This window comes from Aethalodelphis obliquidens, unplaced genomic scaffold (genome assembly GCF_003676395.1).
Source record: "Aethalodelphis obliquidens isolate GAN/ISIS:26980383/991018 unplaced genomic scaffold, ASM367639v1 scaffold60, whole genome shotgun sequence".
Classification (NCBI taxonomy): Eukaryota; Metazoa; Chordata; class Mammalia; order Artiodactyla; family Delphinidae; genus Aethalodelphis; species Aethalodelphis obliquidens.
This window is the reverse complement of record NW_020838004.1, coordinates 2,830,338-2,844,527: the sequence shown is the minus strand read 5'-3', so window position 1 is coordinate 2,844,527 and position 14,190 is coordinate 2,830,338. Positions and strand designations below refer to the sequence as shown.

At 36.7% G+C, this 14,190-nt stretch overlaps 1 protein-coding gene across 4 annotated transcripts in view; it reads left to right on the top strand.

The window, feature by feature from the left end:
- Window positions 1–9,800, top strand: part of SLC36A4 (solute carrier family 36 member 4) — a 46,151-nt gene extending 36,351 nt beyond the window's left edge. For all 4 annotated transcript variants that reach the window (XM_027087847.1, XM_027087846.1, XM_027087848.1 and 1 more), the window contains one exon: window positions 5,522–9,800. In XM_027087847.1, coding sequence (XP_026943648.1) covers window positions 5,522–5,829 — 308 coding nt within the window. In that variant the 3' untranslated portion in view covers window positions 5,830–9,800. The remainder of the gene's footprint in view (window positions 1–5,521) is intronic.
- Window positions 9,801–14,190: the final 4,390 nt, after the last annotated feature.

Here is a 14,190-nt window from a genome sequence, read left to right as displayed (position 1 = left end):
AACTCTCCATGTCTACCTATACGAATGGTTTTTTTTCTGTTTTGGTCTTTAATAATTTCAGTGGCTTATTTTACTTATTATTTGAAGGGGTGTGTATAATCTCTTATTAAAGTTTCACATTGTAGAATGCCTCCACAAGGTAGAATTAAGGATGGAGGCTCGTGGAGAGGGAGCTTGAGTTTGGGATAGTGGAAAGAATATGAGTTTTACAGTCACACTGAACTGACGGTTCAAACTCAGGCCTCCCACTTACTTGCTGGTGTCTTTCGGTAAGTTACAAACCACCTTTGAGTCCTGCTTTCCTCAACTGTGAAATGAAGATAAGACATTTAAAAATATTAACAAAGTAGTTAGAAATAATTGTTTCATTGCCACCACTTTTACGATAATCTCAAATAGAAAGATGACTGCAACACTGAACTAACGGGATTGCTTAGAATGATACCAGGGACCAGATTACTGGGGATTTTGGGGAACAAGCAGCTTTGGAAATTCTATAGAAGATGTGAATAACCATCTTGGCCCACTCAAGGTTAGAGAATGGTAGAACTAGAAATTCTGGGCAACTCTGTCAATTACATTGAGCAGCTTGGGGTGGAGCTTATGCCTAGATTTAAAGAATTGGGTGTATTACATTGTGTTCAAAGAAAAAGCAACACTGGGAAAATTAGATAAAACTTATTTTTCAAAGTAATCACTTAAATGAAATAAGTAAACTAAGAAGGGAAATCACATTGAGGAATGACGTCAATAAGCCCATACTTTGACGACTAATGAAACATTCAGGAGGAAAAAGTTACTTTAAAACATTTTGGAATATTTTTTACACATTGCTTTTATTGACATCTGACAACTACTAAATACAAAGACTTATTTCAGTCAAAGTCCTTTTATCAGTAGATGTAAGACAGTTCTATTCTGATAGTATGTCTCCTTTTAGAGTTAGTTACTGAATTTTAATAACTTCATCCGTTTCTGCACATGGGCTGCTGTCGTTATGTTGAGCTGCCTGTCTGCTGAGGTACAGACCATACTGCACATCTGTTACCAGGGTTTATTCCCAGAAGCCAGGGCTTTTCCTCAGGAGCTGAGTTCATGTCACAGAGGATTGCAGCTTTTTCTTTGCTGCTTCTTTCTTTTAGTTAAAAGTAGGTAAACCTACTTAACCATATATGAGGGTTATATTTACAGCATACTTTGAACAAAGAGAACACAGAGCGTGCCATATTCTGTCCTACTTCACTGAAACACATCATTGGACACTGAGCTTCATTTACGTCTTTGGCCCATCCTTCCAAATTAAAGTAAAAGCCAAGTGATATTCATGACGGGACTGTTTTGAATCTGTTCTCCAAAGCACTTGATAAGATTCTGGGTCAGGTTCTTTATTGATGAGTGCGTGGAGAGCTGATGGGACCTTGTCATATCTGTAGAGCAGGCAGTGCAGCACTAGCAATGAGAGTGGAGGCTCAGCTGGGTTTGCATGTTTCAGCGTTCCATAATCCCTTCCAAGTACTGAATCCACGTTCACAGGACGGGTCTTCAAAGTAGTGGGCTCATCAGCTTGGGTTATACTGGTTATGTCCAAGTCTCCATTTAGTATTTGAATCACTGTTTCACAGTATCTTCTTGGTGGAACTCAGAAGCTTGAAAGGATGGGTCAGACTCTTCCTGCATGTTCCCTGTAGGCACTTACCTGCTAGATAGGCATTGCACAGGTGAGGGAGAAGAGTGGATAGAAACTGGCCAGAGGCCACCTTGGACTACAAGAAATGCCTTTTATTTTAAAAGCAGACCTGTAGAAAAAGCTGTTAAATTTTGATTTGACACGAGTATTTTGATTCCCTGTTTGAATTGAACCTGCAAAATATGTTAAATACTGCTTATTTCTGTTATTGTCCAATTCATTGATCCTTCTACTATTTCTAATTTGAAAAGCCCTTGGATCTGAGAGTGTGCTTTCTACTTTTAGTAAACTATGACGACATAAAGCATAAATCTTTGGTAGTTTGTAGAATACTAAGAAGACATACTAAAATCCTTCATTTAAGTTAGTTGTCACTGCAGATGAGAAAAAGTACCATTCTGTACCCTAATATTCTATCTTAAGAGTCAGTAGGTATATGGAGAGGACCATTCACTCTTTGTGTAATTAAAATTTATGTGCTAGAGTGTTTCTCACAGTTTTGTTGTTGATGTTACAATATCAAGCATTTTATTTTATTTTCTGATATATCTGCTTTCACCATTTAGATGCAAAAAAATGGACCTAAATAGGCTTTTTTTTCATGTTAGAGGAAACTTTGTACCTTAAGGATACATTCTTTTTCTCTATAATATAGTTTTGGGAAATACTGGATAAGCTTAATTAGTACTTAATAGATATATTCATAACAACTGTCTGTAAATGACATGGGGCAACCTATTTATAGTAATCCTATAGCGAATATTTGTAATGAATAAACTATCCTTATCCCAAGCTTTCCTTTGACTTACTGTTTTTGTGATTTTTGAGTTCTTCTACGTTGGATTTGCCTAAAGTGTATATATTTCTCTTCCTTGTCTGACTAATAACATTACCAAATAACGTTTCAAGCCATTTTTTACTTGCAGATATCTATTGGTTATATAACATTGAAAGAATGACTTTAATCAATAAATTTCATGATTTAAAAGTGTTTGATAGGGCTTCCCTGGTGGCGCAGTGGTTGAGAGTCCGCCTGCCGATGCAGGGGACACGGGTTCGTGCTCTGGTCTGGGAAGATCCCACATGCCGCGGAGCGGCTGGGCCCGTGAGCCATGGCCGCTGAGCCTGCGCGTCCGGAGCCTGTGCTCCGCAACGGGAGAGGCCACAACAGTGAGAGGCCCGTGTACCACATGCACACAAAAAAATTAAAAGTGTTTGATAAGTGGAATTTTAGTCTGAATGCGTAAATTCTAAAATACTATAGTGTTCCTCCGCATGGTTTTCCAACATTTCACTTGATTTACTAGTAAGATATTGGATTATCGGAAGACACTAATGATGAAAAATAGATTCCATTCTTCAGATGGCAAGGTTGTAGTCATGTTTGTATGGTTGTCCTTTTAAATACTGCCACCTACTGTAAGTAGGTGAAGCATGTTTCCACAAAATGGATATAGTCAATGAATTTTAAAAGATTCTAATTGTGTTTGAGAGTTATACTTTACAGTTCCCTTGAGAGAAATGTTAAAAGGATGTAGCACGCATCCATTAAACGGGTCCACTTTACAAAGTATTTCTAGTTTAGAGTTCCAGCTTCTTCAAATTCAGTTGTTTTACTTAGGAAGGTTTCTTGTACTTCAGCCTTGTAGGTGTGCAGCTAGATTTATGATCTCAAAATAATTTTTAGGGTTTTAGCTTTTGTAATAATTTAAATAAAAAGTGGTAAATAATTGTGGTTCTAAGAAATGTGGTGTTTCCAAATTAATCCCACATCCTCCTGAAAAACATCGAGGGCCACAAAGAGAATAGGGGAGGGGAGAAAACCATAAACTGAAAATTAAGAAGCAAAGAAGCCAGTAGACTGCAAACTCAAGACTTAATTACAAAGAGCATGAATTAAATTGTACATATACCACAGAAAGTTCAGTAAGAGACAAAGACAGAGAAAAAAGAAAAGCAAAAGGAGGTAAACTTAGAAATAAAAGAGGGATAACAAAGATTGGAGAGAAAACTGATACCTTTTGAAGACAAGTAAAGAAAGCCAACACATACATAATTAGAGTCCTCACAGCTGGAACTGTGGTTACATAGTCACCTTTGGTGGCAGTGGTGATATAGTTGTCACAGCTTTCATGTGAGCAAACTCAGCTGTTATTTCTGATGGCAGCTCCAACCCTCGACAGATCATTCAATGAACCATCTAAGGACAATTTGGAGAAAGAATATGAGTCTTTTTAAAAAAACTTATTTATTTTATTTATTTATTTTTGGCTGCGTTGGGTCTTCGTTGCTGTGCGCGGGCTTTCTCTAGTTGCGGCGAGCGGGGGCTACTCTTCGTTGCAGTGCGCGGGCTTCTCATTGCGGTGGTTTCTCTTGTTGTGGAGCACAGGCTCTAGGCACGTGGGCTTCAGAAGTTGTGGCACGCGGGCTTCAGTAGTTGTGGCACGCGGGCTCTAGAGCGCAGGGTCAGTAGTTGTGGCGCACGGGCTTAGTTGCTCCGCGGCATGTGGGATCTTCCCGGACCAGGGCTGGAACCCATGTCCCCTGCACTGGCAAGCGGATTCTTAACCACTGAGCCACCAGGGAAGTCCTGAATATAAGTCTTGATTTTTGCAAACCTTCTGTCGGTATTTGGTAAGATAAAGATCAAGAAAGTTCCAGATCAAAAGTTACAGAAGACTTGATGGTATCTTGGACTAAAATCCTGTTGACAATAATGGTACATTATTTTTTTTTAACTTTTCATTTTGAAATCACTTAGAAAAGTTGTAAAAGAAAGTAGAATTACCATAAGCCCTTTACTCAATTTCCTCTAATGTTATCAGCTTACATACCACAGTATAGTTAAGGAAATTAACATTAAGACACTGCTGTTAACTAATCGACCTTATTTTGATTTTGCTAGTTTTCCCACTGATACCCTTTTTCTGATCAAGGAGCCAATCCAAGGTCCCACGTGAATTTAGTTGTCATGTCTACTTAGTCTCCTCCAGTCTTGACAGTTATCTTTTTTTATCTTTCTTTATTTACCTTGACGTCTTTGAAGTGTCAGTAATTTTGCAGAATTTCCTTCAGTGTAGATTTGTGTGATGCTTTCTTATGATTAGGTTGAAGTTAGGCATTTTTAACAAGAGTGCCACAGGTGATGCTTTGCACTTCTCAGTACATCACATCATGGCATCAATATTTCTTATTACTGGTGATGTTAACGTTGATCACTTGGTTAAGGTGGTGTCTGTCAGATGTCTCCACTGTAAAGGTACTCTTTTTCCCTTTATAATTGATAAATATCTTGTAGAGAGATATCCTGTTCTCATACAGTTTTTGCCCACTAATTTTAGCATCCTTCATCGACTTTTCCTGCAACAGTTATTACCGTGGTGTTTGCTTAATAATGATTTTCTATTTCCAATGTTTCTTCTATTTTGGTTAATTGGAATTCTAATGTAAGGAATAGCTATCTCTTCTCTCTCATTTATTTAATGATTTATTTATATCACACCACCCCAGGTTTTGTGCTTTATAGAATGAGCTATATGGCAGAGTAATGAAAATACATTCTTCACCCAGAACTTCATAGCAAAAATTAAAAGTCGTTTATGTAAGAAACTCTGTTGATAAGTCAAAGTCCGAGAAATATCACTCACTGTTTTGGTTTCTCTCTTTGTTTTCTTTTTTAGCTCAGAACAGAATGTGACAGATTCTCCCACAAGCAATAGTTCAGTAGTGCCTACTTGCATCAATTAATTTTAATGTAGTGAATGTATCTACAGTTAGTGTTCATATAAGTATTAAAGATTTACATAAGGAAAATTTGTATTTTCAATTTTCTAGGTGCTGGAGCGATTCTGATTCCTCGTTTAGACATTGTGATTTCCTTCGTCGGAGCTGTGAGCAGCAGCACATTGGCCTTGATCCTGCCGCCTCTGGTTGAAATTCTTACATTTTCTAAGGAGCACTACAGTATATGGATGATCCTGAAAAATATTGCTATCGCGTTCACTGGAGTTGTTGGTTTCTTGTTAGGTGCATATGTGACTGTTGAAGAAATTATTTATCCTACTGTCAAAGTTTTCGCTGGCACTCCACAAAGTTCCTCTTTAAATTTGAATTCGACATGCATTACATCTGGTTTGAAATAGTAGAAGCAGAATTATGAGCCTCAAGTCTGAAAATGATGAAAATAAGAACATTGGAACACATTGCCATACACTTAAAAACCGTTTTCTTTCGGCACAACATTGATATTTTGGCAATAAATTATAATTCTTCACCAATACTGATAAACTACGACGGATTTGTGGTTTTACGTGTTAGCAGCAATTTCAAAAATTTTAGTTCTGAAAATTGAAAAAATTAAAATGTTAAAAAAATTAAAGAATGAAAATGCTTCTGTTATTCTTCTCTCAATCAAACACTTTAACCAGGATTCTCTCTTTTACCTCCATGCTACTCTGTTGCCACCCAGTTGAGGAGAGAACAGGGTTTCAACAATAAGAGAATAAAAGAAGTATAGGTGACTAAAATCTGACCATACCAATGAATTTTAAAGTATACTTTGTATATAATGTAGAAATATCTCGATTATGTTTTTATTAGAGAGCCAAATACTTATGTTTTCCCTGTGGAAGTTTAGAAAACTCTCATTAGCCATAATATAAGAATCAGAAAATCCCCCAAACCAGAATTATTTTTACACTATTCTTTAATGGTAGCTGATCTTCATATTGAAAACCAAAAGGCACTGTGCAAGATTCTGACTTAGTGTTTCAACCAAATTTGAGAGACTTTAAAAGTTATCCAATACATATTCCCTTGTTTTTTTTAACCTGAGGAAATGAATAGCCAGGATGGTTAAGTAACTTGATCAAGACCACTCAGCCTTGAGATGAAGAGAACCTGATCTTTTGATTCCCAGTCCAGGATTTTTTATCTTTCACTTCACATCCTGGAAAAAGAATCAATTATGTTGTTTAACTTTAGTATTAAGTCTGTTTAATTATATTTCAGTATTTTGTAAGTCATGATCTTTGACAAGTATATGTGACCTGAGCAGAAAGTCAGGGAACTCTAAAAAGCCTGCACTATGGCCATGTAAGCCTCAACATGGGAAAGAAGCAATGCTTTTTAAACAGAATAGAAATGCTTGCTGGTTTAACTGCTGGATGGTAGAAGGTGCCCAGCTGTCCTGTGTGTGGATTCAGCTCTCCTTATTGTTTCTTTCTTTCTAGGTTTGTAGGCACTATCTTTCCTAATGGCAAAAAATAGAGATCTGACACAATACAGGACTTGTGTACCCTTTTCGGCCTCATGGCTTTCCTTATCATAGCCTTCCATTGATCTGAATGGGCAGAATAAGAGAAAGATTCAGGCCTAGGAAAAAATCAAGACAATAATAAACTCTGCTAGATACTGAGACACTCCAGGCTTCTTCCAGAGAAATACCTTTTATACCTCCATATTCTTCAAGCCCAGTTATTAACCAAAACAAAGAATCTCAGTGGGCATGGAATATGAAAATGGTTAAGTTTAAAACTAAGAATCTTGATTTTTTTTTTAAATTCATACTTTAAAACTCATCGAACTTTTTAGTCAGGTTGGTGATACTCTAATTTGTAATACTGTAAGATATCACCAAGATCACAGTAGTGTATATATTCTATATTTTTATATGTAAATGTTAGCTCAAGTATTTTTTTGCTTACATCATTGAGTCATCAAGTATAATCCAAAGATATATCAGAAGCTTTATTTTGGTACAAATTCTTAAGAATCAAAACTTTTTAAAAAACATTTGCATTGAGAATCACCAATAATTGTGACACTTTTATGTCAAATCTGTTATGTTGAACCTTTAGTCACGGGAGAATGCGGAAGAAGTTATAGGCAAAGTAATTGTCATTGAAACTAATGTTATATAATCTTGAATCTAAGAGTAAATTAGGTGTTTTTTAATGTATAACTTGGTATAATATCACTTGAAGACTATTATTTAATAGAGAGCACTATTAGGTTTTTGTCAGCTGTCTTCAGATAGTATTTCTAGTCTATGTGTGATATTTTATTTTTATACTTTCGCCTTTGTTTATTTTCCTTATGGAATTTATCATATTTAATGAAATTTCAAATAGCTGATAATAGCAATATATAAATTTTAAATTCAATGAACAAATGTTGAGTACATTATCAACCAGGCTTCCTTAAGCAATGAGTGCTGACTCGACATACAGTACTCAATTCACTGAATTATCAGTACTTTAAATACAAGAGAAAAGTTGAAATGCAGAAAGGAAGAGGGGCTAAGAAGGGAGAGAGCAGTTTTAATTCTTAACAAGAAATACTATTTAGATGTATAAACGCACTCTTACTTAAGGATTTTTAATGATGTGTTTTATTTGCAAAAAATCAAGCAGTATTTTTCCTCTGAAAATTTAGTTTTAATGAGTCACAACATTTTCTAAGATGCTTGGAGAAGATATTTTGATTAAACCAGCTGTTGATTTTACTTTGGGACCTGGAAAAATGAGAGTGATTGCACCTGTCAAATTTTGTATCCAGTATCTTTGGTCCATTACCTTATTGCTTAAATGACTTCAGCATTTCATCTGCCACCACAGTAAATCACCCTCTTCTCTGAAAGCTAATCAGGTGCCTACGAGCCTTTTCTACTAGTGGAGTGGGGGGGGGGGGGGAAGGAAAGCTTTATTCGCCTCTGATGACCTCTGAGCTAAGTCAGTCATCACTGTTCCCTTGCAGCCAAAAGGGTTTCACCAGTTTCAGAGTCAACTTGTCAAAACAGTGGCTTTCAGACCTTTTTTATTTTTTATCAGAGTATTTTCTTGTCCTGCCATGGCCAGATTTCTCCACGACTGAAGACCTAGTTTTTTCTTAGTTAAAGACAAATTTGTATGGTGTTACCAAATGAAAAAAAGCACTGTGTTAGCAAGTGCTACATTATGTTTTAATTCTGTCCTCTCTGGATTCTCCTCTATTAAAACAATTTCTGCCTTTTGCCTATGTAATGCAATTAACATTTTTGTAAGCATTTTATGCAACGTGCATGTTGTAAATGTCCTAACGTGGGGTGATTTCATTCACTGTTTTCATAGTAGTTACAGAAAAGCTCTCTAACTGTAAAGTACTATACAAATATTAATTGACGTCCTACATTAGTGCCATGTCCAGCTGTGGACATGCTTACTGTAGCTTCCCCGTGGCATCTTCTGGGACTGACATGCCAGAGATGGCAGTACAGCAGCTTAGTACTGCATTTGTTTACTAAAAGTATGTACCCACTCCTTTCTTCATTTGAAAGGGAGAGGATACATAATAGAGCTAATGGAAATAACAAATAAAATTATGTAAGTGATACCAGTGGCTCAATGAATATGTTCTGTTGAGAAAATAATTTGGTAAAAATATAGACTATTGATACTATAAAATGAGTTTTTAAAAAATGAGTCTTTAAATCTTTTTGGCTCAACTAGCTCCCCTTCATAAGAAAATTTGAGAGACTTTGATCTAAAAGTCATAACAAGATACTTCTTAATACTAAATGGCTGACTGTAATAGCTAACACTTTGGCAGTATGATTAACCATAATTAATCTTATTTATGCCACTAGTGCTCACTAGGCTAAACACCTTTCTGAAAGTGGTTGGTTTTAACCTAGGGGATAAGAAAACATGCTTTAGAAATGCTGTTTATTGCCCTATGATAAAATGAAGTGACAAATCACTCTCATTCTTAAAAATTTTATATCAAGGTTACCTAGTTCTTATGTATACACATACACACACTCCAGTAGTCGGTGGAGTTAGATACTAATTTGCCATTTAAATTGGATCCAGGAAGGTGATGTGTTGAAAGATTACTCTGAAGATTATTCCATTAGTTTTCTTGATGAGAAATAGGAAAATATGTGTTTATACCGTGAATAAATTAAGCTATGGATTTTGGTTTTTCAAAATGATGTTTGTTTGAATGAAAACTAAATATCAGTGCACTTGAGTTCATTCTTTCTCTTTTAACTTATTTTTCTTTATAATATGAAAAAATGTCTTAAAGTACTGTAACTTCTGAATTTTCAATAAAATATTATTTTGCTTGCAAATACCTTTTTAAATAAATTTTTCTTTTATAAGGTTAAATGACATTGAAAAAGGTCATAAACTGGAAAAGGCACTAGTATATTCTCATAATAACATTTTAATAAGTCTTTGTGGTTAATTCCTTGTCATGTGACCCTCAATCTTGGAAGCTGATATTATGCACCTCTGGGATTTAAGAGCAGAAGTTGACTAAAAATGAAAGGTCGTACTCAAAACCATGACCAGAACTTCCTTCAGAGTGAACGCAGGGAGGGCAGTCTGCAGATGCTGCATCCATGAGGTCATTTACCACTCTCTTAAGGTCAAGAATATGTACCAGTCCCACTAATACATTTTGCTTGCATTATGCCAACCCCAAATCAGAGACCATAAAGGTATTTACACGTTTACATCAATAATTCTGCTCTTTGAACTTAATTAAAGGACATACTATAGTTCATCAGAAGAGAAAGACCCTATACCTAAAGGTGCATTGGCAACATTATGTTTAATAGTGAAAAACTGAAAACAACCTAAATGTTCAACAATAAGGAAATCATAAATTCTGATATCTTAGCCTAGCATACAATGGGGATCATATTAATTATACTAATGTTATATTGAAGATTAGTAATTTGATAAAGAATAAATACATACAATTAATTTTTAACTGCAGCTATGTAAAAATATGCTTTTGGACCAAGAAAGGAGGATCGGCAGAAAGTGGAACCATAGTGCTAGGAGAAAGAGATGGGTTTTACTGTTTTTAAGTGACTAGTTAAAGGAAGGCTGTGAGAGAAAAAGAAATAAGATTTTGAGAGAGGAACAAGGAGTTTATAAAGCTTTAGTAGTAGGAGTACATGTTCTTGTCAAGCAACAGAAGGAGCATAAAGACCAAAAACAAACAAACAAAAAAAACAGCCAAACAAAAAAATAGAGTGGGGATAGGACTGGGTACATAACATACAGGTATAAATGCAATGAAATACCCTGTGGAATACTTGCTGGAGGAGAAAAATTAAATATGGCCACCTTATAAAATTAGTTTTTTTTTTTTAATGTAAAATGTTTAGTGTTTGTTCTTAACAGATACACACTTTCTCTCAAAATTTTGCATATCCATTTATGGGGTTCACATTTCAAGGGGTCCACAGACCCCAGGGGAAAGAATTCTTAGAAAAGGTACATCAGTTTTTGAAGAACAGGTTTGGTTCAGAGTTTCCCTATGGAGACAGATTTGTTTGAAGGCTTAAATGGTATGAAGGTCTTTGATCTTCACTGTTAACCTGGTGCCATGAAGCACAGGACCACCTGTACGAGATAATAGAATGCTTCTCACATGAAAGTTAATACATTCATCTCGCCAAGGAATTAGGGAGTAACTTCCCCATCCTCCATCCTGGATCTAGATCCGGGCTACAGGACGAGGGCTGGACACTGACCACCCAGCCTGCACTGAGTGGAGAGGAAAGGTATGCTGGACGTGGATCAAGGCTGAGCAGGTCTTCAGTAGAACAAGAAAGTTAACAAAAAATGGGCAGTGCAGAAGCAAGTGCCTTCAGATCATGGACCTACCGAGCCTTACATACTTTTGTAGCTCCAGTACCTGACAATACTCCACGAGGGCACAGACTAAGTGCTACAGACTCCCCTGTCGTAAATCTTCTCTCCTTCCCCAACCTCAGCTGTGCAAATATCAAGGGCCTCACTCACTCCCTGCCTCAGCCTCCAAATTACACCAAATTGCCGGTTGCACCACAAACACACCATACACCATCTGGTTTTCATCTGCATGACTTCATCACGTCTTTGTGCTGAAACTACTTCCTTCTACTCCCTCCCCCATTGTTTCCTGGCCAATCCTTGGTTATTGTTAAGATTCAGTTTAGGCATGCCTTCTACCAGGAAGCCTTCCATCTAGCCTCTCCCCCAGCCAGAACGAGTTGTGTACTCCTTCCTTCACACTAGCAAATGACCTTGGGTTCATTAACCCACTTTCCACACTGTGGTAATTCATTTTCTGTGTCCATCTCTCTATTAAATTGGGAGTTCTACAAGCATACCGTGTGTGTGTGTGTGTGTGTGTGTGTGTGTGTGTGTATAGATACATACATTCATTTTTTGGTTCCCTCTCTGTCTGTCCTCCCCTAGAGAATATAAGTTCCATGAAGGAGGCAATTTTGTCATTTGTGTTCCCTACTGAATATCCAGTGCCTAGAAGAGTGTCGGTCACATTGGAGAAGCTCAAAAAATATTTGTGGGATGAATGAATGAAATGACAAAAATAACAAGGAAAAACCCATATTAGAGTTCTGGCACTTAATAAAATCTTCAGGTGCAGGGGCCAAGTCAAGCTTTTTGTACTGGCCTCTCCAACCCCGTATCTATTTATTGAATGACTGTGGCCGACGACACTCTTTTCCCACTTTGTATGTGAGCTCAGCCAGCTACAGAACTATAAAGCACTCAAGTCTGAGTCCCTTATAGAAAATCCTATGAAATAGTCAAGCCTTAAGAACATATTCAGGAGATTCTGAGAATGGATGTGAAGTCTATAAGTAGGAAAAGATTGAAAATCCTTCTTCGCAATCCTTTATGTCTTCATGTTTTATACAAGCAGATTGTTCTGTAGGGAAAAAAAATGAGGTTACACTTTCTGCCTATTGTACAAAAGATTACATCTGACTTAGAATGCAAGTGGACAATTTCTGCCTAAAAAAGTGTCTGTCTAAAATATAATATCTAGTCCTGATATCTGAGGGTATTTTCCTGAACTTTTGATGCCTAATGTATCCTTGCTGCTAAGACTCATACATTCAGTTTATTGGAATCTTCTCACGCAGGAGAGTATTCTCTGGCTGTTCCGAGAAGCTACCTCTTGTCAAAGTGCATCACAGAATATGCCAGAGAGGGGCCCCAGTGCAAATCAAGAATGAGAAGCTATCACTGTTGGGAAAAGTGATTGCAAAGGTGATCATTTTGTAGAAATACTTAAAAATGGAAAGTGAAATTAAGAAGAATAGCAGAGAGGGCAGACAGCAGAAGGAAGAAGAACTACAATTCTTCAGGCTGTGGAAGGAAAACCACATTCACAGAAAGATACACAAAATGAAAAGGCAGAGGACTATGTACCAGATGAAGGAACAAGATAAAACCCAGAAAAGCAACTAAATGAAGTGCAGATAGGCAACCTTCCAGAAAAAGAATTCAGAATAATGATAGTGAAGATGATCCAGGACCTCAGAAAAAGAATGGAGGAAAAGGTAGAGAAGATGCAAGAAATGTTTAACAAAGACCTGGAAGAATTAAAGAAAAAACACCTAGAAGAATTAAAGAACAAACAAGCAGAGATGAACAATACAATAACTGAAATGGAAAATACACTAGAAGGAATCAATAGCAGAATAACTGAGGCAGAAGAACAGATAAGTGACCTGGAAGACAGAATGGTGGAATTCACTGCCATGGAACAGAATAAGGAAAAAGAAATGAAGACAGCTTAAGAGAACTTTGAGACAAGATTAAACGTACCAACATTCGCATTATAGGGGTCCCAGAAGGAGAAGAGAGAGAGAAAGGACCTGAGAAAATATTTGAAGAGATTATAGTCGAAAATTTCCCTAACATGGGAAAGGAAATAGCCACCAAAGTTCAGGAAGTGCAGAGAGTCCCAGGCAGGATAAACCCAAGGAGAAACATGCCAAGGCACATAGCAATCAAATTGTTCATTGAAAAACAAAAAACAAGACAAAACAAGCTAGGGTACAAATGCCTCAGAGAAAACAAAACAAAGAAACTGTGGGTATGTTTGAAAGCCATATCAAGATGCAGCAATACAATATAAACAAGTGCTTGACAGAGACAATGCAACCAGAGTAGATTAAGAATTTGTTTGTTGCTACCCCAAATAAGCTGTCAGCTTTCGATTTGATTGTGGACTTAGAGTTTTCAAGGTACTACTCATTAAATCTCTCCATTAATTCTGGGTCCATGTTTGACTTGAATATCCAGGTTTATCAGATGCAGCCATCAAACATTTACATCCCCAATCACGTATAATTGTCATTTTAATCCTCTAATTTACCAGCAGTAAAAGAGGCAGGAAAGAAACGTAATGCACGTAGAGTAGAACCTAATGCTTGAATTATTGAGCCCAAAGTGAAAAAGGTTAGCAATGAGATCATCCCTCTTCCACTGACATGAAATAATTAATCTTACCATTAGTATTATGTTCCATTTTTATAATTTAAATACTTATCATGTCTCTTTCTAGTCAATTAAAATTAATGGTCCACGAGCACACTGAGTAAACCATTCGGTGGTTTGGGGATAACAAAAATTTGAGAAATGCTGGTGAGAGACTGTTGGTGGAAGGAATGGCTAAGGGAATTGGCTAGGCTACAGAAGACCTGA